This window comes from Triturus cristatus, chromosome 1_1, assembly GCF_964204655.1.
Source record: "Triturus cristatus chromosome 1_1, aTriCri1.1, whole genome shotgun sequence".
Taxonomy (NCBI): domain Eukaryota; kingdom Metazoa; phylum Chordata; class Amphibia; order Caudata; family Salamandridae; genus Triturus; species Triturus cristatus.
This window is the reverse complement of record NC_140579.1, coordinates 42,352,403-42,379,109: the sequence shown is the minus strand read 5'-3', so window position 1 is coordinate 42,379,109 and position 26,707 is coordinate 42,352,403. Positions and strand designations below refer to the sequence as shown.

Genomic DNA, 26,707 nt, shown 5'->3' with positions numbered 1-26,707 from the left:
CTTAGCCTGAAGACTGCTCTCCACAGCTACCACTAGGATAGCTTTCTTTAACCCCTTCAGTGCCCGCCCCTTTCCCCGCCCTGTGCCGGCCGTTTCATTAGCGGGCGGGGTTTGTGACGAGCTGGTCTCGTCATGGGCACAGCGCAACCGCGGCCCATGACGAGACCAGCTCGTCACGGGCATTGAAGAGGTTAAAAGGTTGTCTTAAACCTATCTACCATAAGAGTCGAATTGGACTGGTGCAAGGTGGCCACTATAACTAGTGACCAGCATATGCCAGGCCAACTTCTCACAGTTAGTATCACTAAAAGCAGCCTTTGACAGTCTTGCACTCAATCCTCATCCAAAGACCCTGAGGCTGGAACTGTGGCCCTGCCCTTCACCGGGCCTGCTCATTCATTTCTGCATGTGCTCCAATGGTCAGCCTTGCCCCTTTCCAGTCTGACGCCACCAAGCTGATCTGTGGATTTAAACAAGATTCTTCCCTGAGCCGCCCTACCTCTTTATTGTCTACAAGACTCCACTTGCTTCCATTATTCAATCCCACGGACTCCACATCATCTCTTAAGCAGATAACACAACTTCTACTCCTCCTCTAGGAAGACATGCCTACCTCGCAATCAAACTTCGTAGCATGCATGTCTGACATAGCAAACTGCATGAAAAGAAGCTGCCTCAAGCTCAGTGATTGCAAATCAGAAGTGGTGCTTCCAAGCACACCTCTCTATGGACCCCTGCCCGGTGGCCCTATTCCTGTGGACCACCAGCTATCCCCACCAATGCTGCTAGGAACCTGGGTATCATAAATGGCAGTCACATCTGCATGGCCAGCCAAGTCAACATGATAGCAGTAGCATGCTTCCCTAAACTCAAAATGCTCAGAAAAATCCCTAAAAGGCTCCCACTTGATACTTTCAGGACAGTAACTCAGGCTCTCATCACCAACAGACTACACTACAGCAACGCCCTTTATGTTGGCCTCTCTGTCAAGCACTCCAACCGACCGAGTAGCTCAAAGCGTGGCTGCTAGACTCATTCTCAACCTTCCTTCATGAGCCCAAATCTCCAAACACCTTAAGGACCTCCACTGGCTCCCCATCAAGAAATGCACCACCATCAAACTACTCTCGTTCTTCTACAAGTTACTCCATAACATAGGCCCTGCCTAGTTCAACTACCACTTCAACTTCCACACCAAGCAACTCAAATTGGCTGGCCAGCTCCTCACACACATCTGACAAACTAAAATGGGAGAACGCACCTTCTTTCCCATCGCCCCCAAGACCTAGAACATGCTCCCCTTCAGAACAGCCAGCTTCTTACCCCCCAAACCCAACTTAAATTCAGAAGCAAGCTGAAAACCTGGCTTTTCAACTAGTCTACTCTTGTCTCAGGTCTTCCCTTCCAGGGCACGTATATACCCTCCTTAGTCACTAGCACGTGATACAAGTCGGTAGAACATAAGCAGCGATTAGAAACTTATTGTAGACTCCGTGGTATTGCAAACTATGATTTTAAATATCTATTTGATGCATGTTATAAATATGATCTATATTGACTTAGCAGTTAAGTTGTGCTTTTTCAATGGCTGTCCATTTCTTTTGATGTGTGGAGTAAAGTTTAAAGAATTATTTTAGTGTTGAAATTGAAAGTTGAACCACAGTCATTATATGCTCAATAAAATGGCTGAATTATCAAACAGCATTGTCATGCAACGTGACCAGTGCTGTGCAGCTTAAAAAGCATGTAAAATTTGAAAATGGTGTACTAGAATTCTGAACTTAAATTAGCATCCTTAGAGTAAGTGGTGTTCTCTTGTGGTAAGAGGTCTTTAATTTGGTCTTCACACATTACTGGAAATTGATGATTAATTTTCTTTCAGTATTGTGCTCTGTCATTTGCTTTATTTAGTTTTAATTCTCTGCATTATATTTAAAATTCTTTAAAAATCCCCTAGATTTGTATGGTATTTTGTAATGAGCAGTCTGTTCTGGATCTTTCATGGCCTCAACAAATATTCCATGTGTGCTGGATATTTCCACCAACCTTCCCAGTATACCAGTCCGGTCATCTTCAGCCCTAATGCAAGGAATATATCGGTTAAGGAAGCTGCCTGAATACAATAATGGGCAATGCCCATGTTTATGACTGTTTTGATTATCTGTGGAGTTCTCTGCCACACACCATGCCAGATCGGCATATCCTTGATATCTTCTTTGAAGCTTAACCGTGACCAAGCAACCAGTTTAGATATTTATTCTCAACCTGGCCTGCTCAGTGTTAGCACATTTATTATAAAGCACTATACACAAGTCCTGCGAAAGATGAATCCATGTGTCCATATTATTTTCAGAAGTGTGGAGTATGTAATCCTATGGCTGTCTTGGCTAAAGTGTTTTTCCGTTTTGGCTTTTGATCCCCATTGATCTTTTATCCAGGTTTTGGAACGCATTCCTACATCACATGTCCTTGCGTGTGCACCCTCTAACAGTGCAGCTGACCTGCTGTGTGAGCGCCTTTTGAAACACCGAGACAAGAGGGAATTGTACAGGATAAATGCGAGCAGCAGAGACTTCCGCCTTATCCCAGAGGTGATTAAGGTACGCATCAGAAAATAGTGTTCGAGGCATATGAGCTGCAGATTACACTCTGTGCATAGATCGCCATCTGGTGTTGGGCCCGAATGTCTGCACTTGTTTTTGTCTTGGAAAGTCTTTGGAAGTCACGAGGTATGTGACGCCTCCTTTGGATCATAGTGCGCATGGGCATCAGCTCCATCCTCAGATTGTTTTTTTCCGCCATCGGGCTCGGATGTGTTCTTGTGTTCCAGTTCGGAACTGTAAACGTTTTTTTTCGACGCGCAATCCTTCCCTTCTCGACGGTATTGTTTCGATCGCGTTTTCCAACCACACGCGACCCTTCAACTTCGAAGTCTTCGATTCCGGTCGTCGAAAAAAGGCCTTCGGGCCTACCTGGGCCTCATCTCCGGCTCATGGAAAGCGCACCATTTAAAAAGTGTCCTTGATGTGGGTCGAAGTTTCCCCACACCGACCTACATGAGTTGTGCAATCTCTGCCCCTCACCGGAGCACGAGGCTGGAGACTGTCCAGCTTGTGCCTCCTTCCGCTCCAAAAAGACCATCCGGGACCGACTAGCTCGAAGAACAATGGCACGCTCGTCATCTTCGATCCCCGATGACATCTTTCAAGAGGGCGTCTATGTTCCGGAGCAGGGTCGAGTCGAGGAAGCAATCATCAGCGCTTCCGAAGCAGACAATTCCGACGTCGAAGACATCACTCCAGCTCAATGGGCCGTGAGTACAGACATCGACCCCGACCCACCCCCCCCCTCGACACTGTCGAAAAAGGCTTCGGTACCCCCTCCACCTTCAGGCCCAGGTGCACGCTGAGACACTGCTTCCCATGCCCCGCCTTTGGGCCCGATAAAGAAGCCTACTAAGCCTTTAGGCGACTTGGGCTCTAGTCCGCCTACCCTCGGTACCGACAAGCCAACTCCGGCACCGAAGAAAAAGGCGTCTTTGACCTCATCCACGCCGACCGCTGCTCCCACATCGAAGCACTCGGCGTTGAAGCCTAGCACCAGTTCCTTGGCACCGACCACACCCTCGGAGCAGACTAAAAAACGCCCACCAAAAGGCTCCGATTCTTCCAAACCAAAGACCTCGGAACCAAAAAAACAGCAACCGGTTCCAAGTGATAAAGACACTTCAAAACTACATGGTTCCAAGCCTCGAACTGCTACCGAGTCGATGCCCAAAAAACTAACGGCACCAAAGCCCTCTACTCCGAAGGATCTGTCTTCCACAGATGAACTGTTTCATCCAGATCCTACCCAAAAGACTTTAATGAAGGATCCTAAGACTGGTCATTTAATGCTCAGCATCAAGAAAAGACCACTAGAAATGCCTGCGCCTGCACCGCCACCAAAGAAGAGAGACTTCTCTTCCTCCTCCTCCTCCTCCTCCTCCACCACATCACTCTCCCACACCATCACCAACCCCAGTAGATGATGATAACACCTCAGATAGTGCAGGGGGGGGTGCGGACTATCAACCCCTTGGGGTCCCTACCCCTACTGGCTCCCCTGACCCATGGGATGATTACAGTGTCCCAGATGTCCCTTACACCCCACAGGATGACATTTATCCCTCCAGGCCTACATAACTCTCCCCCCCCCCCCCACCCCCCCCTACAAGAGGACAATATCGGATTCAACCAGATCCTCCACAGAGCTGCCCAATACCATGGGGTGGCCCTGCATACAAACCCAGTAGAGGAGGATTTTCCTATGGACACCTTTGATACCACACAAAGGTCCACCTCAACACTACCCATGCTTAAAGGGGTCATTAAGCATGCATCAGATCTTTAAAGACCCCGTCAGGGCTCGTGTCATCAACACACGCATAGAAAAGAAATATAAAGCTGACCCAGTATACATTAAGGGCCCCGCACCACTAGATTCCCTAGTTGTCTCTAATGACCGAAAGAGAGCAAATTGCCAAACTTCAGGTGACGCACCACCACCATACAAGGAATCAAAACTCCTAGACGCCTCTGTTAAACGCACAGCATCACAGGCTGCAAATATTTGGCGCATTGCTAATACACAAGCGCTCCTAGCCAGGTATGACAGGGCACATTATGACTAACTTGAGTCCATAATGCAGCACCTCCCTGACGAATATAAAAACCGGGCCAATGAACTCATCCAGGAGGGTAAAACCATCATCAACACCTCCATCCGATGTGCCCTAGATGTAGCTGATACCGCCTCAAGGGCAATAAACACCAGTGTCCTTTTGCGCAGGCCTGCCTGGTTACGTATATCAGGTTTTAAACCCGAAGTACAGAATTCTATACTCAATCAGCCTTTTGATGAGCAACACCTATTTGATCCCAATGTAGACGTATCCCTTGAGAAAATGAAGAAGGATACAGACACCGCCAAATCTATGGGAGCCTTGCAATCGCAAGCTACCGGACGGTCCTTTCGTCGCTCATCATTCAGAAGCACACATCGAGGCTACTCCTCTGATAGCTCCTCCACCTCTTACAAAGCTCCCGCACAATCCACCTTTACCAGAGGTTACCAAAAGGGTGGTTACAGGGGGAATAAAAGCAAAGGCAGAGGCAAAAACAACTCCCGCTCTGCCTCTACACCTACCCCATGACTTCCCTCCACTTCCCCCCCGACCATTCCACTCCAGTCGGGGGAAGACTCCACCAATTTCTCCCTGCCTGGATAAACATCACTTCAGACAAATGGGTCCACCAAATCATTCAATCAGGCTACTGTCTCGAACTAACATCTACCCCCCAACCATACCACTCAAACACTGTCCAATGTCACAAGAACATTTGTTACTGTTAAAGCAGGAGGTAATCTCCCTCCTACAAAAAAGTGCAATAGAACCAGTTCCCCTGCACCAACAAAACACGGGAGTTTACTCTCTCTATTTTCTCATACCATAGAAGGACGGATCTCTAAGGCCTATTTTAGACCTCAGACCCCTAAACCTATACATACACTCAGACCACTTCAATATGGTCACACTCCAGCAGGACCTCCCTCTGCTTTCCCAGGGCGATTTCCTTGCTACTCTAGACCTCAAGGACGCCTATTTCCACATTCCCATTCACAGCGCTCACAGAAAATATCTAAGATCCGTAGTGGACGGTCAGCACGATCAATTCAAAGTACTCCCATTCGGAGTCACCACAGCACCAAGAGTGTTTACCAAGTGCCTAGCGGTGATGGCAGCACACCTAAGAAGACAACACATCCATGTCTTCCCATATCTGGACGACTGGCTCATAAAAGCCAGCTCATACAAGCAGTGTGTACGACACACTTACGCCACTATTCAACAACTTCACGACCTGGGGTTCACAATAAACAACGCCAAGTCCCAGCTGCAAACGTCCCACACGCAACAATACCTCGGTGCCACAATAGACACCTCAAGGGCGCTGGCCTATCCCAGTCCCGCCAGGATAACCAGCATACAAGCTCTTCTCACCAAATTCCAACCCCAACACTCTCTTCCAGCTCGAGTGTTCATGCAACTCATCGGGATAATGGCCCTTGCATATCCATAGTGCCTCATGCAAGACTCCAGATGCGTCCTCTCCAAGAGTGCTTAGCACGCCAATGGAACCAGGCTCAAGGTCTGCTAACAGATCTGGTGTTGGTAGACGGTCATACCCATCGCTCTCTGCAGTGGTGGAACACCAAGAACCTTTCCAAAGGGCGACCGTTCCTCGAGCCGGTTCCTCAAATAGTCATGACAGCGGACGCATCGCTCTCCGGCTGCGGAGCTCCCCTACTACATCACACCATGCAGGGCAGGTGGACACCTCAACAAAAGTTACTCCACATCAACCACCTGGAGTTATTAGCCATATTCCTAGCCTTAAAAGCATTTCGAAAACAAATATCGGGCAAGACTGTCTTAGTCCGCACCGACAACATGACAGCCATGTTTTATATCCAAAAACAAGGCGGGACACACTCTCTGCAGCTCCCAGCTCGCACAGAGCATATGGAGGTGGGCTATACCTCAGAACATTTTTCTCCTAGCCCAACATGTCCCAGGAGTCCAAAACACAATAGCCGATCTCTTGAGCCGTCCAACACAACAAATCCACGAGTGGGAACTTCATCCACAAGTTCATCAACCGTTTTTTCAGATGTGGGGGCAACCACAGATGGACCTCTTCGCCACCCAACAAAACGCCAAATGCCCAAACTTCGCCGCCAGGTATCCTCACCCATTGTCCAAAGGCAATGCGATATGGATGAATTGGTCAGGCAGATTTGCGTATGCTTTTCTGCCTCTCCTACACATTACACTGGTGGTGCACAAACTACAGCAACACTCTTTAACGCTCATCCTAGTTGCTCCAACTTGGGCCAGACAGCCATGGTACACCACACTGCTGGAACTCTCAGTAGTTCCGCACCAAAAACGACACCTCTCCACGCCTCTTAACCCAGAACCATGGAGAGATCCAACACCCTGACCCAACTCAGCTCAACCTAGCGGTCTGGCTCCTGAAGTCCTAGAATTCGGTTACCTTAACCTTCCTCCTGACTGTATGAACGTCATCAAAGAAGCTAGACGGCCTACCACTAGAGCATGCTATGCAGCCAAGTGGAAAAGGTTTGTCATATACTGCCATATCAATAACCCTAATCCCCTAGATGTGTCTATCCAACACATCATAGGCTACTTACTACACCTCCAAAGATGCAACCTAGCCTATACATCTATCAGACTGCATCTTGCTGCTATTGCAGCCTATCTACAAAATAGACAGCATCTCTCACTTTTCAGAGTACCTGCCATAAAAACCTTTATGGAAGGACTCAAAAGAATAATTCCCCTCAGAGTACCACCTTCCCCTGTGTGGAATTTAAAGATCGTTCTAACAAGACTAATGGAGCCTCCATTTGAACCTCTACGTAAATGTGAGCTACAATTCTTAACATGGAAAACTGCTTTCCTTGTAGCCATTACTTCTCTACGAAGAGTTAGTGAACTACGAGCACTAACCATTCAAGAACGCTTTCTGCAGATATATCTTAATAAAGTTGTTCTCCGCACTAATCCAAAATTCCTCCCTAAAGTCATTTCTCCCTTCCACCTCAATCAATCTGTAGAGCTGCCTGTGTTCTTCTCACAGCCACAAACAGTCGCAGAAAGAGCTCTTCACACCTTAGATGTCAAAAGAGCACTACTATACTACAGAGGGAGAGTAAAACCTTTTCGTAAGACCAAACAACTATTCGTGTCTTTCTCACTACCACACAAAGGCAACCCCATATCTCAATCTGGGATAGCTAGGTGGATTGTCAAATGCATACAGATTTGTTACCACAAAGCAAAACATACATTATCTGTTCCTCCTAAAGCCCACTCTACATGAAAGATAGGGGCTTCATTGGCATTTTTAGGGAACATTCCTTTAGGTGATATCTGCAGAGCAGCTACATGTTCTACACCGAACACATTCACAAAACACTATTGTGTTGATGTGCAAACTAAACAGGCTAGTGTGGGCCAGGCTGTACTCAAAACAAAATGTCAAACTACTGCAACAGATACTGGTGGTCGCCGCTAGGACGGGATACTGCTTTACAATCTATGCACAGTGTGTAATCTGCAGCTCATATGCCTCGAGCGGAATATGCTACTTACCAGTATGCATCTGTTCTTGGGATGTAGAGCTGCAAATCTACACACGCCCACCCGCCTCCCTGGCTACCTATCTCTGTTCCAGTATTATCTTACTTAGATACACCACACATGGGCATGTTTCCTGTTTTATTACTAAGCTCCATCATTTCCCTGCTGGCGAAAAACAATCTGAGGATGGAGCTGATGCCCATGCGCTCTATGATCCAAAGGAGGAGTCCAATACCTCGTGACTTCCAAAGACTTTCCAAGACAAAAACAAGTGCAGACACTCCGGGCCCAACACCAGATGGCTATCTATGCACAGTGTGTAGATCTGCAGCTCTACATGCCAAGAACAGATGCATACTGGTAAGGAGCATATTCCTTTTTTAATTCTCGGACACTTAAAGTGCTCTATTGTTTTCTTTGAAACTGTGTAGATCGGAAATCCACAACTAGCATGAGGAAGACAATTGTGCTAAAATGACTTTCCCCCCTTACAAAAGTACGCCAAGTTACACAGAAGAGTCACAGTGTAAAACTTAATCTCAGTGCCTGTATGTGAACCTCTGTACAGAATGGAGTGAGCAAATCTGTTTCAGATGGAAGTGGGTGGATATTTTTGCCTCTGTCGTATGCCAAACTGAATTGGTCTCTAGGTACTCTTAGTTTAGGGAGGTCAGGAAATTGATACAAAGGGAGATGCTACTTTATTTTTTTATTTTTAACGTTCCATAGTCTACTTTGTAGCCACGCTAGAGCTCTGTGTTTTTCCTTATGCCTGTAGATGGGATCCTCCTTGCCCTAAATTGTGTTTTGAAAATGACTTTTTTAAATGACTGGCCTTCCTGGAAATGTATGTATGTGGCTAGTGAAATGGAAGAAGTACTTGGTCTTGACAAGCCATGTTTGAACGTTACGTTTGATTTGAACATACACACATTAACTGCCTCCAGCCAACTATCCTGCACAAATCCCCATGTTGGACCTGGCATTCTTGGTGTGGTTTTTCTCCTGTTTTTTGCCTTCCATTCTCATGTTTTTGCTGCCCTTGGGACTCTGCTAACCAGTGTGAAAGTGCTTGAGCTATCTCCTTTTAACATGGTAAAGTTGGCTTACACCCAACTGGCATATTTAATTTACTTGTAAGTCCCTGGTAAAGTGGTACTACACAAGGGCATAGCTCCAGGTGGAGGTGTTGGGGTGTTATCACCTCACAAATAAATGTATTTTCTGAGAAGTAATTGTGTAAAGGTGCTTTCAGTCGGGTATGGTGAGGTGTCTGTCAAAATTCACCTGGAAGTTTTACATTCACACAGCCAAAAATGCACACACAATCTCTCCATCTAGTTAAAAAGTCCTTAAAAATGTTGGATATTTTACAGAACATTGTGTTTTCTCTCACATTGTATGCCTACCAATTGCATTCATCTCCCTTTCCTCTGCCTCTTGAGCTTCTCTCATGTATCCTGCTTGTCATATAATGTATTTCAATATTATATGCCAGCATGATTGTTGGAAAATCTGAAGCTCTCCCCCTCCACCCCATATCTCACTGACCAAGCTACGCCCCTGGTAGTACATGTACCCGGGTCCTGTAAATTAAATCCTACTAATAGGCCTGCATCACTTATTTTGGCACACACTTAAGTAGACCTTTAAATATGTCTCAGGGCTGCCACTGTAGCCTGTGTGCAGTTTTAAACTGCCATTTCAACCTGGCAAGGTAAACCTCTTGCCAGGCCAAAACCTTCCTTTTTAATACAGTGAAGTCACCCCTAAGATGAGCCCTAAATAGCCCATAGGGCTGGGTGCAGTGATTTAAAAAAAAGTTAGACATGTTGTGGTAAATATTCTTTTTCTACCGTGACTGAATTTCATACGGAATCTAAAGTAAAGTAAAATAGCTCAAAATAACAAGAGGCAGAATCCGTGGTATAAGAGATTTTCTGAATGGTCTTTATTCCAAAATGGCCGACTCGAGTGGCGGCCTTCAGGTTCCGTCACCACGAGGGTTCAGGAAGTGAAGTACAATACTTTATTGACAAGCAGTAACTTTTATAATACATACATCACAATGAAGTGAATACAGTAGGCGTAACAATTGATAAGGACATTGACGTTTGGTGTGCGTAGCCGAAAATGGGTGTAATAATGAGTAAAAAGGAACATGATTGGCTATGATGTAATACATAGGTGGATCTATAAGATAATACTTAACATAGATGCGCGCGCAGCAGCATGACGTGTGATTGACGTGCAACTAGGGGGTGAAGGGGACTTGACATTTAGCTCTACATGTGGAGACGAGAAGTCTGGGGGGTCAAGTCAACCTAATCCCAAATCATATCTAACATCCTATGTTTAGAGAACTATGTTATCCACAAGAAGAGACTCTCGGACAGAATCTATTCTATACTGACTGTGTGCGTGTACAAGCGTCTAAGTGTCTATATGAGATGCGAGGGGCAGAAAACTTTCCATGGAAACAGGGCTATGAATTACTTGCAGGAGGACGGAAAGGCCGAGTCCTTTTGCTTGAGAGCTAAAGGAAATGTTTACCTAAATCACTGGACAGGAATGCATCGGCTGAGGAGCAAAGTAGATAATTCGAAGGTGAAATACAGCTTCTTGGCAGGCAGTCAAAACTGGCCGGGGCAGGCACCGTTAGCTGCACAGGGAGTAGGACAAAGTTCATGGATACAGATGCGAGCTCAAGCTGAAGCTGTCAGAGACAGAGAGCAGGGAAGGCTTTGAGGACAGAATCGGGCCTACTTGCCTGAACTGTAAAAATAGAGTAACTTAGCCATATAAAGTCGGTGGCCTTTCATACTTAAGAATCGAATATCCAGCCCATTGATGGCGGATCTGACAGAGAACATGTTGACGGTGGACGCACATATGTTTGCGTTTTGGAAACTGGAACTGGAGAGAACATACATGTACTTGTGACATGCACATAGAACCGTTGGGGTCCAAGATAGGGGACATAACTGACCAGAAAAATCCATATTTCCACATTCCCTCCTTGTCCCCTTCTTGCCCTTCACGAGATATCAATCTTCATCAATCCATTGATCTGTTCATATAGCATCATTTGTTCTTCTTTCTTCTTCCGGGATCTTGAACGAGAACCTTGATATGGAATGCATGATGTGGCACACAGACCACAAATCGCTGGTCCACATTGCAGGCATAAACAACAACTGAAGAGCATAAGAAGGCCAATACCTAGGAAGGATAGAACTCTCCATCCCCAGGCTGATATCACACTCCAAAACCACCCGGACCACGTCCAAGTGCCTGGATTTTCGTGTATCTGGCTCACAATCTTATGAAGGCGTGTTATAGCTTTATATACAGATGGCGAATTTTCTGGTATGAATATGCAGCAGCTGGATCCGATGACCCTGCAAGCTCCGCCCCTATCGGCCAGGATGACGTCAAGGACAAGACGATTCTGGAGAACAACAATTCTCATCACTGATTGTTCCTCTGTCAGATTGCCTAGGGCGGCTATAGTCTCGTTTACTACAGCTTCGAGAGTCTTGGTTAGTCTGCGTATCAGCTTACTATTTGATATTGTACCTATATAGGGAAAGATACCTTTATTGAAATCTACATACTTGTCCCATGCCGTCTCAGTATAATCGACAACTGGGAGATCTCTTTGCTCTCTATTGTGTACTAAATGAACATTCCGATAATAATCAGGGGGAGCTAGGAAAACAGGTGGTAAAAGGAATGCTATGTAACAGGTACCATCCCAATCTAGAGGCAGACGCATATATGCCGTCTGACCACATATAAAGTAAGAATGGCGAGAAGCTCTAAATGACGATTTACCTTGATCACTATATTCTATTGTAGTAACGCATTGGCTATGGCCCATATGTATGGAACCAACTTTTCTTACACATAATTCACCCTTAACTGGAAATACTGACATAGTGGGCAGAATTAGTTCAACTTCGGATTTTACATTCAGAATCATAAGATTAGGTGTAAAATTACCTAATTTATACACTTCATTTTCTAGATCAGTTCCTGTTCTACTGGGGCGACCCTCCTTATTAGGATGACAGACTTTGAATAAAACTAGATTCAGATTTCCCCATATCCAATGTTGTTGATAAACTGCTGTGTCTGGGTCTATGGAATTTAGTAAACTAAACCATGCTCCACAGGAGCCATTGTGTGTGAACGGATGTGGAAAGAAAGGCAGAACTCCTTTGTTATTCTGATAGGGAGGGAGTCGGCCACACACCCAACAATTGGTGGCATTACTAGTCTGATGGGAATGATGTAACATGCTAATGAAGGTGTTATTGCGCAGCGCAAGTCTATAAGATAATTCATGTGGCGGTAGGTCACTAAAAGAATGTTCTGCAGCAACATTATAAACATGTCTAGAGATAGGATGATATATGTGCAAAATCACACTCGTAATAATTACTAAAACACTCAATAAAAACAAAATTAATAATGTCCTCATACAGTAGCTACGCAGTGATTTACAATACGCCTGTCGTTTCAACATTTCTCGGGTATTTTCTCTACTCAGGTCCAAGGGATACATGTCGGAGACAATTCAACCGCTTCACCTTGGAGAGGACTTAAACAATCAAATTGCTCGACTGTTTGGGCCTAAGCTTTAATTTATAGCACTGAGAGTCATTCTGTTCAACAAAAGGAAGTTTTGAATCAGTCTGTGAGGGAGTGCAGGGCACAGTGTCTATATCCGAGGATAGTCCATGAAATTTTTTAACGTGACTGGAATGTATCCATCCTTTGCGGCCCTCCACTTTCACGGCTGTTCTTGTGGTCAGCAGGACTAGCTTCGGTGTTTTCCACCTGGGCTCCAATTGGGTTTTCCGATCGAAATTCCTCACAAACACCAGATCCCCCGGAGCAACATCATGGGGTTTCACCTCAGTGTTGTCAGGAAAAGCTGCAGCTACCTGTGAACGACAAGATTGTAGTGCAGACATCAAGGAAGCCAAGTAATCTGTCAGCATATTACAATTAACATCAGTTATTTTACGTGGTATAGGCGTCCCCCACATATTTGGTGGTCTTCCGAAGATCACCTCATACGGGGATAGCCCTGTTCGAGAGTGTGCTACCATCCTTATGTAAAATAGTGCAACTGGTAATGCTACTATCCAGTCAACACCTTTCTCCTTACATATTTTAGACAATCTGATTTTCAAAATTTGGTTATGTCGTTCCACGAGACCTGCTGCCTCGGGGTGTCGGACACAGTGGAATTTCCACTGATATCCCAACAAGAGTGAGACATGTTTCATTAATTCGGATGAGAAAGGCTGGCCGTTATCTGAATATACAACACGTGGTAAACCGTACCGCGGGAAGAATTCTCGAACTAACTGTTTGGCAGTAGTCGGGGCCGTGTAATCTGATACTGGGTACGCCTCAGTCCATCGGGAGAGAGCGCAGACAACTACCAGAACATATTTGAATCCTCGACATCGTTCCATCTGGATATAATCCATTTGGAGCACTTCAAAAGGATGGTCAGGAGTCTGGAATCCACCCTGTTCTACGGGAACACTTTTTCCTGGGTTGAACTGACAACATATCATACAGGTACGGACTTTTTGTTTAGCTGCCGCTCGTAAATGTTTGTTGAACCAAATGTGTTGAATGCTATCTAGCATAGCTTTCTCTCCTAAATGCGCTGGGCTGTGAATTGTAGCTATAATGGCTTGGACCATAGAGTCAGGAAGAAACCATACAGATTTCTCCTTCGTCATCCATCCCTGATCTGTCTGGATCCCTCCTAGTTCAGTCCATTTCTTTAATTCTTCTGCAGTAGCATGTGTCTGTATGTCAATCACGTCAAGTGCGGGATCCTTAATTGTCATACACTGTGTTGGTGTCTGAACTATTGGCTTTGTCATGTCTAATGTGCGATTCTGAGCAGTCTGTTTAGCTGTTCTGTCAGCTAAATCATTGCCTTGAGAAATGATATCAGTAACCTTCGTGTGTGCTTTACATTTCATAATCGATATGGCAGTTGGTAGATGTATTGCGTCTAACAAGGCATGAATGAGGGTTCCGTGCTGAATGTGGGCACCATGGGAGGTTAAATAACCTCTCTCTCGCCACAGCACGCCGAAGTCGTGTACAACTCCGAATGCATAACGTGAATCAGTGTATATGTTGACTTTTTTATTCGTGGCTTGAATACAGGCTTGTGTTAGAGCAATAAGTTCTGCTGCTTGGGCTGACAAAGTATCTATACAATTTGTCTCAATAACTTCAGTGTCTGTTGTGACTGCATACGCGGCCACTAAGTCTCCTGTACTTGCTCTCATGCATGATCCGTCTACATACAACGTCAGGTCTGGATCTAACAATGGAACGTCTGTCAAGTCTTGTCTAGGTTTCGTCTTTATTTCAATAATTTCAACACAATTATGAGCTAGTGGGTCTGTTCCAATTACAGGTAATAGTGTAGCAGGATTCAATGTATTACACCGTCGGATCTCTATGTGTGGCTGAAACAATGTTAGTTCATAACCGGTAAGTCTTGCTATGGTCAAGTGTTGTGTCTGTGTTCGGTTCACAAGAACTTCTACTGCATGTGGTACTTGTACTGTCAATGGATGTCCTAACACTATGGCATCGCTTTGTCTGATTGCTAAAGCTGTTGCTGCCACTGATTTCAGGCACGCGGGCAAAGCCTGAGCTACGGGATCTAATGTACTGGAAAAATAAGCACATGGCTTGCGTGATCCTGCTTGATCCTGAGTGAGTACTGACAAAGCAGTACCTTCGCGTTCTGTAACGAAGAGTGTAAAATGTTTGCTATAACATGGTGTTGCTAAAACAGGTGCTTGGCATAAAGCTTCCTTTAGGCTTTCAAAAGCTTGTGTATGTTCCTGAGTCCAAGGGAGAACAGTCGATGTGGCTGCCTCCTGTGTGGTTAACTGAATGAGAGGTTTTGCTAGAAATGCGTACTGAGGGATCCACTGCCTACAATATGAAGTGAGGCCTATGAAAGCCCGCACCTCCTTTTGTGTCTGGGGTATTGACATGTTAGCAATTAACTGGATGCGATCTGGTGTAAGCTGCCTTCCCTCCTTGGACAGCGAGTGACCAAGATAAATAACTCGCTGGACACAGAATTGCAGCTTAGAAGGAGACACTTTGTGCCCCTTGTCGGCTAGAAAATGTAAAACTGTCAGAGAAGCCTTTTCACATTCAGGTTCGCTTCTCGCGGTGATCAGCAGATCATCGACATATTGAAACAGTGCAGTGTTGACTGGCATGTGGATACTGTCAAGTTCTCGTTTCAGTGCTTGGCTGTAGATGCTGGGGCTTTCTGTAAATCCTTGGGGAGCGCGTGAGAATTTAAAGCTGCGCCCATTTAAACTGAATCCGAACAAATATTGGCTTTCCGGATCTATTGGGACGCTGAAGAAGGCATTCTTGAGATCAATTACAGTAAAGAATGTTGCTTCGGAATCAATTGCTGTCAATAATGATGATATATCGGGAACCACAGGAAATTGTGGCACAATGCACTTGTTTAGTTCACGCAAATCAATAACCAATCGGTATACTGGCGGAGCAGTAGGGTCAGTTCGTTTAAGAATCGGAATTATCGGCGAATTACATACATTGGAGTCTGTTTCTACAACTACTCCTTGGGCAATTAGCTCATCAATGATTTTCAACAAAGCCACTACAGCATCTTGCGGTAACTTGTATTGTCGCATTCGTGGTAATACCACTCCTGCCTTGAGTGTAACTCGGTATGGTGTAATGTTCATGCAACCAACATCAGTAGGGCCTTGTGCCCATAGATGTGCTGGTAAAGTCTGTAGTCGGGGATCCATGTCTCTAGATACATAGTGACCTTTAAAATCACGTAAAAACAATCTTACTCCTTCCGGAGAACAACATATTATGGCTCCTAGGGCTTTCAGAGTTTTAATTCCTAACAGATTTTCTGGGCATGATTTAGTAAGCAATAAATCTGTGGTTCGTGTCAAAGGTCCTATCGTAAGTGGAAGAGGCTGTGATACTTCATTAACAATAGGTTTTCCTGAAAAACCAAGGGAAACATTTTGAGAGCCTGAGAGGGGTGCCCCTGGAACTTCACTACGTTTTATAGTTGTTCGACTTGCCCCTGTATCGAGTAAGAATTTTCTATCTTGACCTAATAATTCACTATGTACATAAGGTCCTTCTTGATCTACAGGAATCTCGATAAGCGGTAAGTCAACTTCCCTCTCTAGGCTGGTTCATGCGTAACGCTGATACTCAGGATATTCATACTGTGCAGTCTGATACATTTGTCGTGTTGTGGTTTGTGTGGCAGTAACAGGCAACGGTGGTGCAGCTGGCACAAACTGTATTGGCTGTTGTGCGGCTGGCATGGCCTGGGAATGCGGCATAGCTCCTTGTTCATTCTGATCTTGTCTATGTGGCCGTGATCTTTCTTGTGTTTTACCTATGGCGATATTATGTTTTAGAACTGGACAATCGTGTACGTAATGACCTGGCTTTTTGCAATAATTGCATGTTCCTTTTACCGGTCCTGCTGAATCGGACTGTGTCGTACCCTTTCTATGTCCTTCAGCCGGTACTGTCTGAGACACTAGCATTTTCATTTTTGTATCTTTCATACGTCTTTGTTCGTGTTCTTGTTCATCTCTAATTCTATTGTGATGATACTGTAACATTTGTAGCATTTGTGACGGAGTGTTACTTTGCCAGGTACTCTCGAATTTCAATATTCTATTCTTTACTGGAGGTAAAGCATTTTCTACTAATTTTGTCACAAATAAATGTGGATACGACTCACTACTTGTTTTTATACCACTATTTATTCCAAAACATTTTTCAAATCGGGCATAATAGTCACTTGTGTCTTCATCGTGCTTTTGTTTACAGGCCGTGATTGCACCCCAATCTTCCTTTTTCGTAGTTAATAAACGTGGCAGTACTTGTACTAGTAAACCTGGTAATGCTTTGACTTTATCCCCGAGCCCTGAACCTGCAGCTCGGGCCTTTTCTTCCGTTTCTAATGCTGTCCAATCTATCTTTTGGTCTCCCACTTCCCACTCTTTTTCTTTCAGTTTTTCATAAATGCCAGCAGGTAAGAGCACCTTTAATATCGTCATAATATCAGGATAGGTATACTCTCCCATCAGCAACATGTCCTTAATTTCTCGGTGGAAACCCGCTGGGTCTTTGTCATGACTTGGTACTACTTTCTTCATTTCTAACAATTCAATTTTTGATATGGGTGTGTATACAAATACACGGTGAAACTCATTGTCTTCGCCTTTTATTGGGTGCACTTCTCGTAAGGGATTTTGTCTATCCATATAATACGGCGTTCTTTCTCTGCGGGGCAGCGAGAAAGAATCCGGACTTACAAAAAGGACATACTGTTTACGTGACACTAATATTTCTTTAATTAACTTGTTACTAGAACCTCTCCATCTGTTCGTGAGTAGTTCCGTTAATATATCAGGTAAAGGACCAGGGTCAGCATGTTGGCTCTTATATAGTATAAGAAGCTGCTGAATCATATAGATTCCAGCTAAACGTTGTTCATCTGTACTAAGGTTAAAAAACGTGTGTGCTACGGTCTCATCACCGTATTTTTCAGGACTGTCAATCCAGTGAACGGCTGATCTGGCTAATTCTTGCTCATCCAGGGAATCGAGGAGATGGTAACCCCTTCGTCCTCGTAGTATTTTATCTGCGGCTTGGAACAAATGTTCAGGAGACTTTAAATTTATTACAGACGTCGGATACGTTCTGCTATTATTTGGACATTCTGAGTGTATGGGATCAGAAAAGTATCTAGTATTATCACAGGGTCTTCCTCTGCCTACGTATGCTATGGTTTCTGACTGTCTTGCGGAATTCCCTGATTCGGATACTTCATCTTGCTCGAACTCGTCTGTTTCCAATCTTTCTTCGTGAATACGTTCTATTTCTCTACGGATTTTTCGGCACATGGCTATTATACAGTTTTTCTTATCGTGTCTCCCTTCTGATATATTCTGGCTCCATCTTGTAAGAGTAAGCATTGTATTCGGGTCTACCCCCGGTCGGTCTTGATTTCTGATCACACAGTTTATGAGGAAACGTAACAGTTCCCCCTGTATCTCTACTTTCTGGAATTCCATAGCTCTGTTAATACATTCTGGGTCTCGCCCTGTTTGGACAAAATGATATATTTTATCTAGATGCGTAATCATTCCTGGTAACCTTGCTAAATACTCTGCAGCTCGTCTGATACGTAAGGATGCCAGGACCATTTCGTCCTCTTTACCGACCACCGGGTCATATCTACAATCTATAAGGAGTTCCTTAAGCGTACGTTCACTTACGAACTTGGGTGTACGTGAATGCGCTGATTCTTGAAAAACAAGTTTATTTATTCTAGGTGGCGTAAAAGTATTGCTTGCACCTCCCGTGGCTCCTTCAGGGGCGTCGGGTGTGAATGGATTCGTCGAACGTGATACAGCAACTATAGGTGTCGATACCACTGTAGAATCGATTGCGGGGGCAGATGCGGAAACAGATGTGCTTGCCGGAGCTCGTGTCGGGACTTGTTGTTGCACGGGGACAGATACCTGATCCTGACGTTGAACCCCTCCGCCAGACGGTCTATGTGGTGTGGGGTTAGCATACTCGGGAGCTGCGTCGTCTAGATATGAGGAAAGAAAAACATCTTCTGCGGTTCTGGGATGCCCTTTTGGATGTACCCTAATTGGAAATAATGGGGGTGGCAAGTCTTTTGGCATCTCTGGAACAGCCTTAGGTAGTCCTTCGGCTAGGAGGGGGTACATACCACTCATAAGAGCGTTTCTTTGTCTATCTACTTGTTCTGATTTCACTCGGATACCTTCCTCAATTAATATATTTTCTTGAACTTCCTTTGAACTCTCTTTACTCCTCCTTTTGTCTACGTGCTTTTTCTGTACGTCTATGAGATTCTTTACGCCATAATTCAACGGCGTCTTTCTGTGACTGTCTGACTTTTCTTTTCCATAACTCTTCTTCCACTTTCATGATGCACTCTGCATCCCAGGTTCCCGCTGCGGGCCACCTTTGACTTTCCGGCAATCCCTTGGTATAATCTACCCATAGATCAAGAAACAATATGGCATCTAAGCCATGCTTGTGATACATAAAATGCCCTGGGGTGTCCCTAGGAGGAATAGGAACTGCTTCTTCGAGCACCCCTTTTCTGGTAGTAATCTGTCTTAACTTCGAGAAGAGCGGCATTTCGACAACTGATCTGATACTTACTCTTGAATTCACTTAATACGGAAAACACAATAATGAACGGTGAACAATGAACAATCATTCATACCACAATATGCAAGACATTTGAACACTTTAAACATTAAACATTAAACATTTTAAAAATGACCGACGATGATGACAGTCTGCATAACTAATCACCAAGCTGAATTCTTGACAAAAACTGAATACTTCGGAATACTTGATATACTGCTAAACAGTACATATACACTGCTAAACAGTGCAGACCGGATTTGTGTACCCAAATCCGTCTTGACCGGCACAACCTATGTGCGCGTCAACACGCCTCCCCGGCGATGGTACTCACCGAGTAGCTCCTTGAAACGGAAGGCCTCAGAGAATGAACGGGACTCGATGACTGCGGACAGCGGACCTTTTGGACATCGGGATTTCGAAAACCTGGTGGGCCTCTGTATACCTCGGATCTTGCTCTCTCAGCTAGGCTCTGGTCGGGATACTTCGCACTTCTCACGGCCTCGTCTGGGTTGATCGCAGCCTCAGTCGCCCCCGCTTGACCGGAGGGAGCTTACAGGAAATCCTGCTGGTACGCGTTTATGGTCCGTCCAGCTGTGGCAGGAGACCGGGCCTGCAACGCACCGCCGGCGCGTGAGATGAGAAAGTGTCCCTGTTCGGGCGCCATTATGTGGTAAATATTCTTTTTCTACCGTGACTGAATTTCATACGGAATCTAAAGTAAAGTAAAATAGCTCAAAATAACAAGAGGCAGAATCCGTGGTATAAGAGATTTTCTGAATGGTCTTTATTCCAAAATGGCCGACTCGAGTGGCGGCCTTCAGGTTCCGTCACCACGAGGGTTCAGGAAGTGAAGTACAATACTTTATTGACAAGCAGTAACTTTTATAATACATACATCACAATGAAGTGAATACAGTAGGCGTAACAATTGATAAGGACATTGACGTTTGGTGTGCGTAGCCGAAAATGGGTGTAATAATGAGTAAAAAGGAACATGATTGGCTATGATGTAATACATAGGTGGATCTATAAGATAATACTTAACATAGATGCGCGCGCAGCAGCATGACGTGTGATTGACGTGCAACTAGGGGGTGAAGGGGACTTGACATTTAGCTCTACATGTGGAGACGAGAAGTCTGGGGGGTCAAGTCAACCTAATCCCAAATCATATCTAACATCCTATGTTTAGAGAACTATGTTATCCACAAGAAGAGACTCTCGGACAGAATCTATTCTATACTGACTGTGTGCGTGTACAAGCGTCTAAGTGTCTATATGAGATGCGAGGGGCAGAAAACTTTCCATGGAAACAGGGCTATGAATTACTTGCAGGAGGACGGAAAGGCCGAGTCCTTTTGCTTGAGAGCTAAAGGAAATGTTTACCTAAATCACTGGACAGGAATGCATCGGCTGAGGAGCAAAGTAGATAATTCGAAGGTGAAATACAGCTTCTTGGCAGGCAGTCAAAACTGGCCGGGGCAGGCACCGTTAGCTGCACAGGGAGTAGGACAAAGTTCATGGATACAGATGCGAGCTCAAGCTGAAGCTGTCAGAGACAGAGAGCAGGGAAGGCTTTGAGGACAGAATCGGGCCTACTTGCCTGAACTGTAAAAATAGAGTAACTTAGCCATATAAAGTCGGTGGCCTTTCATACTTAAGAATCGAATATCCAGCCCATTGATGGCGGATCTGACAGAGAACATGTTGACGGTGGACGCACATATGTTTGCGTTTTGGAAACTGGAACTGGAGAGAACATACATGTACTTGTGACATGCACATAGAACCGTTGGGGTCCAAGATAGGGGACATAACTGACCAGAAAAATCCATATTTCCACAATGTACTTATAAGTTTTACATGCCCTGGCAGTAAAATACTCCTAAATGATTCTTCCAATACCCTGTGGCCTACCTGTCCCATAGGATAACATTGGGTTAACTCATTACATTTAACACTTTAATACATAACTTTCAGTTGGGAGCAGATGGGAGTGTAGAGTTTGTCTATGGAATTGTAATTTAAAACCCTTTTTTATGGGAAATTAACATTGCGGCAAGATGGCGGCTGTCTAATCGCGGCTGTTGGGAGCCCTCCAGCTCGACCACCCCGTATCGTGTTTTCCAGTCCACCTACAGTATGCTCTGGGGAGAAGTGGTTGCTGCAGTAGGCTGCGCAAAACGCTTCGTGAGGATTGTAGGTGTCCTTTCGCTTCGGACGGTTCTCATTTCATGGATTCCGACCTGCACTGCTTGGCCGGTGCTGCTTTTTGTCACCGGAGCTGCCCTGACTGGGAGCAGCATTAATCAGGCTCCAGTTCAGGCAATGTCTCCAGTAAAAACCAAAAATCAGTGGCGAGGCAGGAGCGCTAGCCAAGAAGCCCATATTAAAAGCAGACCAGGGGTCCTCAGCGAAAAGACCCCCCACCAGGCGAAACAGAAGGCATCTGGCTGAAATTTTTCAAGAACCCCCCCCCTCGCACCAGTGTGAAGGATTTAGACAAAGTCTCTAATAAAAAAATTGCACAGATGCAAGACCAGCCGTCCCCCACAAGCTTAGCTCCACATTCGCAAGGCACTGGACCCAGCAGTCTACACCAAATGGAAGACGCTTTGCCCAGGATACAATCACCTTTGGCCTGTGAGGTGAGCCAAACCTTAATTTCTCCTAGTGGAGAGGGGCAGGTCTCAGAGTGCCTTGATGGTAAAGGGGAAATACCTGAGCAAAAGAATGATGACGAACTGGCAATGGCAGGCAATGAAACATCTCAATTAGCTGGTCCTAGTGCTATACAGGAGGGGCCAAAGGAAGAGACTGCTAACGATCGTGGAGAGGAGGTGGAAGCTGCGGATACGTTTTTCTCCCAATCGTTATCACAGACTGGTCTAACTCAGACAGCCAGGGTCAGTTATCGGATTCCAGTGAGTCCAACAAGGGGCAAGGGGAAACCCCAGCTGACGCTGGCACAGTTAAAAAGGGAAGGAATCTTTACAACAGAGGCAGTAAAAAGGAAAAGAAAACTTGAGGCCTTCTATGGGACTACTGTCTCCCCAGAATTAGAAGGAACACCCACCTAGCTGGAAGCAAGTCAGGTGAAGCCGAGCCTGCCTCCCTTGACTCCATATACCAAAGTATCATGGTGCATAAAGACGAAACGCACATTGAGAGTCGGAGGGTACAGACAGCGTGCAGGAAGATGCAAGGGGCAATCCAGAAGATATCAAAGACCAGCTCTGATTTTCTGGGGAGAAATGAGGAAGTAGAAAGCAGAGTTAATGCGTTGGAAAACGAAGCCTCAACCCATAAGGAGATGACCGTGTCACTGGAGAATCAAATGTCGGACACTCGCTGGAAATTGGAGGAATTCGAGAATCGGGTGAGACTCAATAACTTGAGCGTCCTTGGCATCCCAGAGGGGATTGAGGGGGGTGACGCTCTAAAGTTTATGGTCGATCTTTTAAAAGGAGCATTGCCTGAGCTGGGGAATTGGAACTGGGTGCAAGAGATACAACGTGCTCATAGATTTCAATTTAAACAGAGGAAATCCTCCGCATCAGCAGGGAATAAACCTCGAGCTATTTTGTTTTTTGTGGGGAATTTTCTTCTCCACCAGGCAATATATGATCTTGCCCGCCCAGATCGACAGTGATCCTTTAATGGTCAAACTTTTGTTGTAAGGCCCGATTATTGCCATACAACAGTAGAACGCCGCTGCCGAGTTCGTCAGCTAATACAGCCATTCCAGAATAAGGGAGCGCATGTGTTTCTACTGAATCCGGCCAAACAAAGTAATTTGGAGGGAAATCCCCCATTTTTTTTCATCAGAAATTCAGGCTAAGGAATTTTTACAATCCCTTGAGTAAACCCTTTTACATGGGGAAAAGAGATACATTTACTGTTTGGCAATTTCTGGAGAGGAGGCATCGGTGGGCTTTTTTTGACTTTGGGTGTTTTTTTCTGTTTTCCTAAATGGAGCGGGTACGAGGGAGGGCTCCCTTTTCATCACAGGACCTGGTTAGTCTAGCCGTTAGTGAAGAGAGGTGGGACACAAGGGGGGGGTGATAGTGGGGGGGCAGGGAAGGGAGGTTCAGGGGCAGGGGGATGGAGGGGGTTGGGGGGGAAGCAAAGGTTAAGACAATGTTTGATTGTTACATGTCATAATATGTACATATGCTTAAGGAAGACTGAAATAATTTGTATACATTTTCATAATTTAATGTTACTTTTGGAGAGTCAGGATCTGAGTCTTTTCACTATAAGGATAATGGGTAAAATCCGAATTTGTTCTTTAAATGTCTGTGGCCTTAATGATAGGGGTAAAAAGAGGTATACTGGCTAAATACCTATGATTTATGCAGATTGAAGTAGCTTGCCTGCAAGAAACTCATATACCTTGGAACAAGCGTGGGTGGCTACGAGACTTTGGGTTTAACATCTTAGCATGCTCTCGGTAGGGAACAACAACAATGGGGGTAACAATCCTTGCAAAATACAGCGTGGGTATCTGTAAGAGAGTTAAGGAAGATAAGATGGGACGGTGGGCTATAGTGGAATATGAACGAATAGCTGGCAGTGACCCTATTGCAGTATGTTCCATTTATGAATCTAATCTAGATGATCCTGACATATTACATTTCTTAAGAATAGAACTTGCCCTATGGCCACACCCCTTGATCCTCTGCGGTGATTTTATCATTCACTTGGCTAGTAACTTTAACACTGACTTGCCATATCAGGGCAGGAAAGTAAAAGTTTATAAAGCTCTGCAAAGTTTAGTAAGGGAACAAGGCCTGATAGACATCTGGTTTGAGCATAGGTCAATGGATCCAGGATTTACCTTCTACTCTGCTCCCCATAATAAGTTAGTCCAATTGGATTATTTTTTTTATCTCTGACCAATCAGTTAAAATAATTAAATTGGAAATCTACCCAAGAACAACGTCCGATCACAACACTTGGTAGTTGAAGTTCTTCTGTCTGGGCATACTAGGATTCAAAGGCCCTGAAATTTTGATAGAAAACTTTTGTGCAATCCACTTTACAAAGACCACATGACTAAATGGATTGTTGAATTCTTTAATATAAACAGAGATTAATCTGCCGATACTACAGTATGGGATACATTCAAGGCAGGGATCAGAGGCGAGATCTTAAGCTTCTCCATTTCCCGACAGAAAGCTCTGCAGAATCAAATGGGGAAATGGTTCAAACAGTTAGAAGTGGCGGAAATTGAGCGCACGAGAAGTGTTAGCAAAGGGCTTAATAAGGAGGAGTGCCAGCAGGAAATTTCAATTATCAAGGCTAAAATACATCAGCACTTTGGCTCAGAGGTAGCGGCTAAATATGTACAATATAGGGATGACCAGTATGAATTAGGGGAGAACACTGGCCGGATCTTAGCAAAACGCCTGCAGCAACGTGAGGTAGCGAGTAGAATGATCAAAATCAAAGATCAATCAGGACAGACTCAAGAATCCCCAACAGAAATATTAAATGTTTTTAAAGACTACTATGAACAATTATATACTGAGAGGGACGAACTTTAGTAGATGGAGAACCCGAGGCAGCCTTTCTTAAAGATCTAGAAACAAAGAGGGTTACAGATACACAAAATGAAACTCTTGCATCACCAATTACTTTGCAAGAATTAAAAACTTCTCTAAATTCTCTAGCCTTTGGTAAGACCACTGGCCCGATGGTATTCCCCTTGAGTTTTATAGGACATTCTTTAAATCTTGTCAGCAGGAGATTCTGCAGATATTCCGAAATGCTCAAGGGGGATATGCTCCGGATTCATGGCAAAAGACGGCTATAATAGTATTTAAAAAAATCTGATCTAATACCAGCATCATATCGGCCTATCTCACTCATAAACTGCGATAGCAAAATCTATTCTAAGAGACTTGCAACTAGATTAGGTAAGGTTATTACCCCTCTAGTATCGTCTCATCAGCATGGATTTATCCCTGGAAGGGATACAACAGATCATGTGCGCCGAGTTATAGCTCTATTAGATCGAGCGCAGGCCACGGAATCACCGCTGGGGTTAGCCCTGTTGGACGCCGAGAAAGCGTTCAACAGGGTTTCCTGGCGATATCTGTGGTATGCCTTACAATGGAAGGAATTCTGTGGAGAGTTTATTCAGGCGATAAGAACACTATATATCTCTCTCCAAAGGCTGCAATCCGTATATCAGGCCAAAACCCAAGGGACTTTAATATTGGCAGAGGGACAAGGCAGGGCTATCCATGCTCACCTCTGCTTTTTGCCCTCTATTTGGATCCTTTTTTTACAAAAATTGGAGCTGGACATTGCAGCTGGACATCAATATTAAGGCGGTTAAGATTGATGATATTCATTATAGGGCACTTGCGTATGCTGATGACATCGCGGTTCTTACAACAGATGTTATTTCGGCAATTGCAGAGGTAAAGCTACTGGCAGAACAGTTTGGAACCTTCTCAGGTTATAAATTAAATATCGAGAAAACGCAAATTTTATGTTCTGGACCTGTTCAAACGCTGGATCTCCCGGTTGTCCAGGAGGCAATTTACCTAGGGGTAAGAATTACAGCTACAATAGAAAAAATACCTGATATAAATATTACTCCACAATAATAGATAATAGGAGTAAAAAATTGGAGAAGTTAGATCATCTCCACCTCTTTGTGCAGTCACAGCAATGTCATCAAAATGTCGGTCCTCCCAAAGTCTTTATACATTTTTAGAACAGTTCCGCTACAATTCCCCTCATCTACCTTAGCAAACTAAGATTGATAGGATTTGTCAGAGATTCTTATTGGGGTACCGCACACCAAGGAGAGCGGCTAAATGGATGACCCTCCCAAAACAAGCAGGAGAGGATGGGCGTTTTCCTTTATTATTAGGCGGCAATTTTGCAACATATGGGCATTCTTTTAGTGGGGGATAAAGCACAAATTTCAGGGGAAGCCAGACCGACAATATATGAAATAGGACTCGGGCGGGAGTTAAAGGGTGCCTGGTCAAGATTCTTGAACCGAGTTATTATAAAAAACTAAATTTAAAATCTTAAGAGCTGCTTATGTGGTATGGAGACAAGTGCAACGGAAGCTAAAGATCCCAAAATTGATATATACTCCATTTTCTGTGCCGGGCTTACTCCCAACGTTTTTTCAGGATCAAATCACTTTCAGATGGAGGGAAAAAGGAATTAGTGACGTGG

At 44.7% G+C, this 26,707-nt stretch overlaps 1 protein-coding gene and 1 pseudogene across 5 annotated transcripts in view; both read left to right on the top strand.

Annotated features, from left to right (window-relative positions):
* The window catches only part of LOC146869312 (RNA helicase MOV-10-like), a 524,894-nt gene that overhangs the window by 327,957 nt on the left and 170,230 nt on the right, over window positions 1-26,707 (top strand). For 4 of the 5 annotated variants that reach the window (XM_085647618.1, XM_085647842.1, XM_085647535.1 and 1 more), the window contains one exon: window positions 2,439-2,600. The exons of the other annotated variant lie outside the window; for it this stretch is intronic. In XM_085647618.1, the coding sequence (XP_085503744.1) occupies window positions 2,439-2,600 (162 nt within the window). The remainder of the gene's footprint in view (window positions 1-2,438; window positions 2,601-26,707) is intronic. 5 annotated transcript variants of the gene reach the window in all.
* Window positions 4,376-8,690, top strand: LOC146869313 (uncharacterized; annotated as a pseudogene).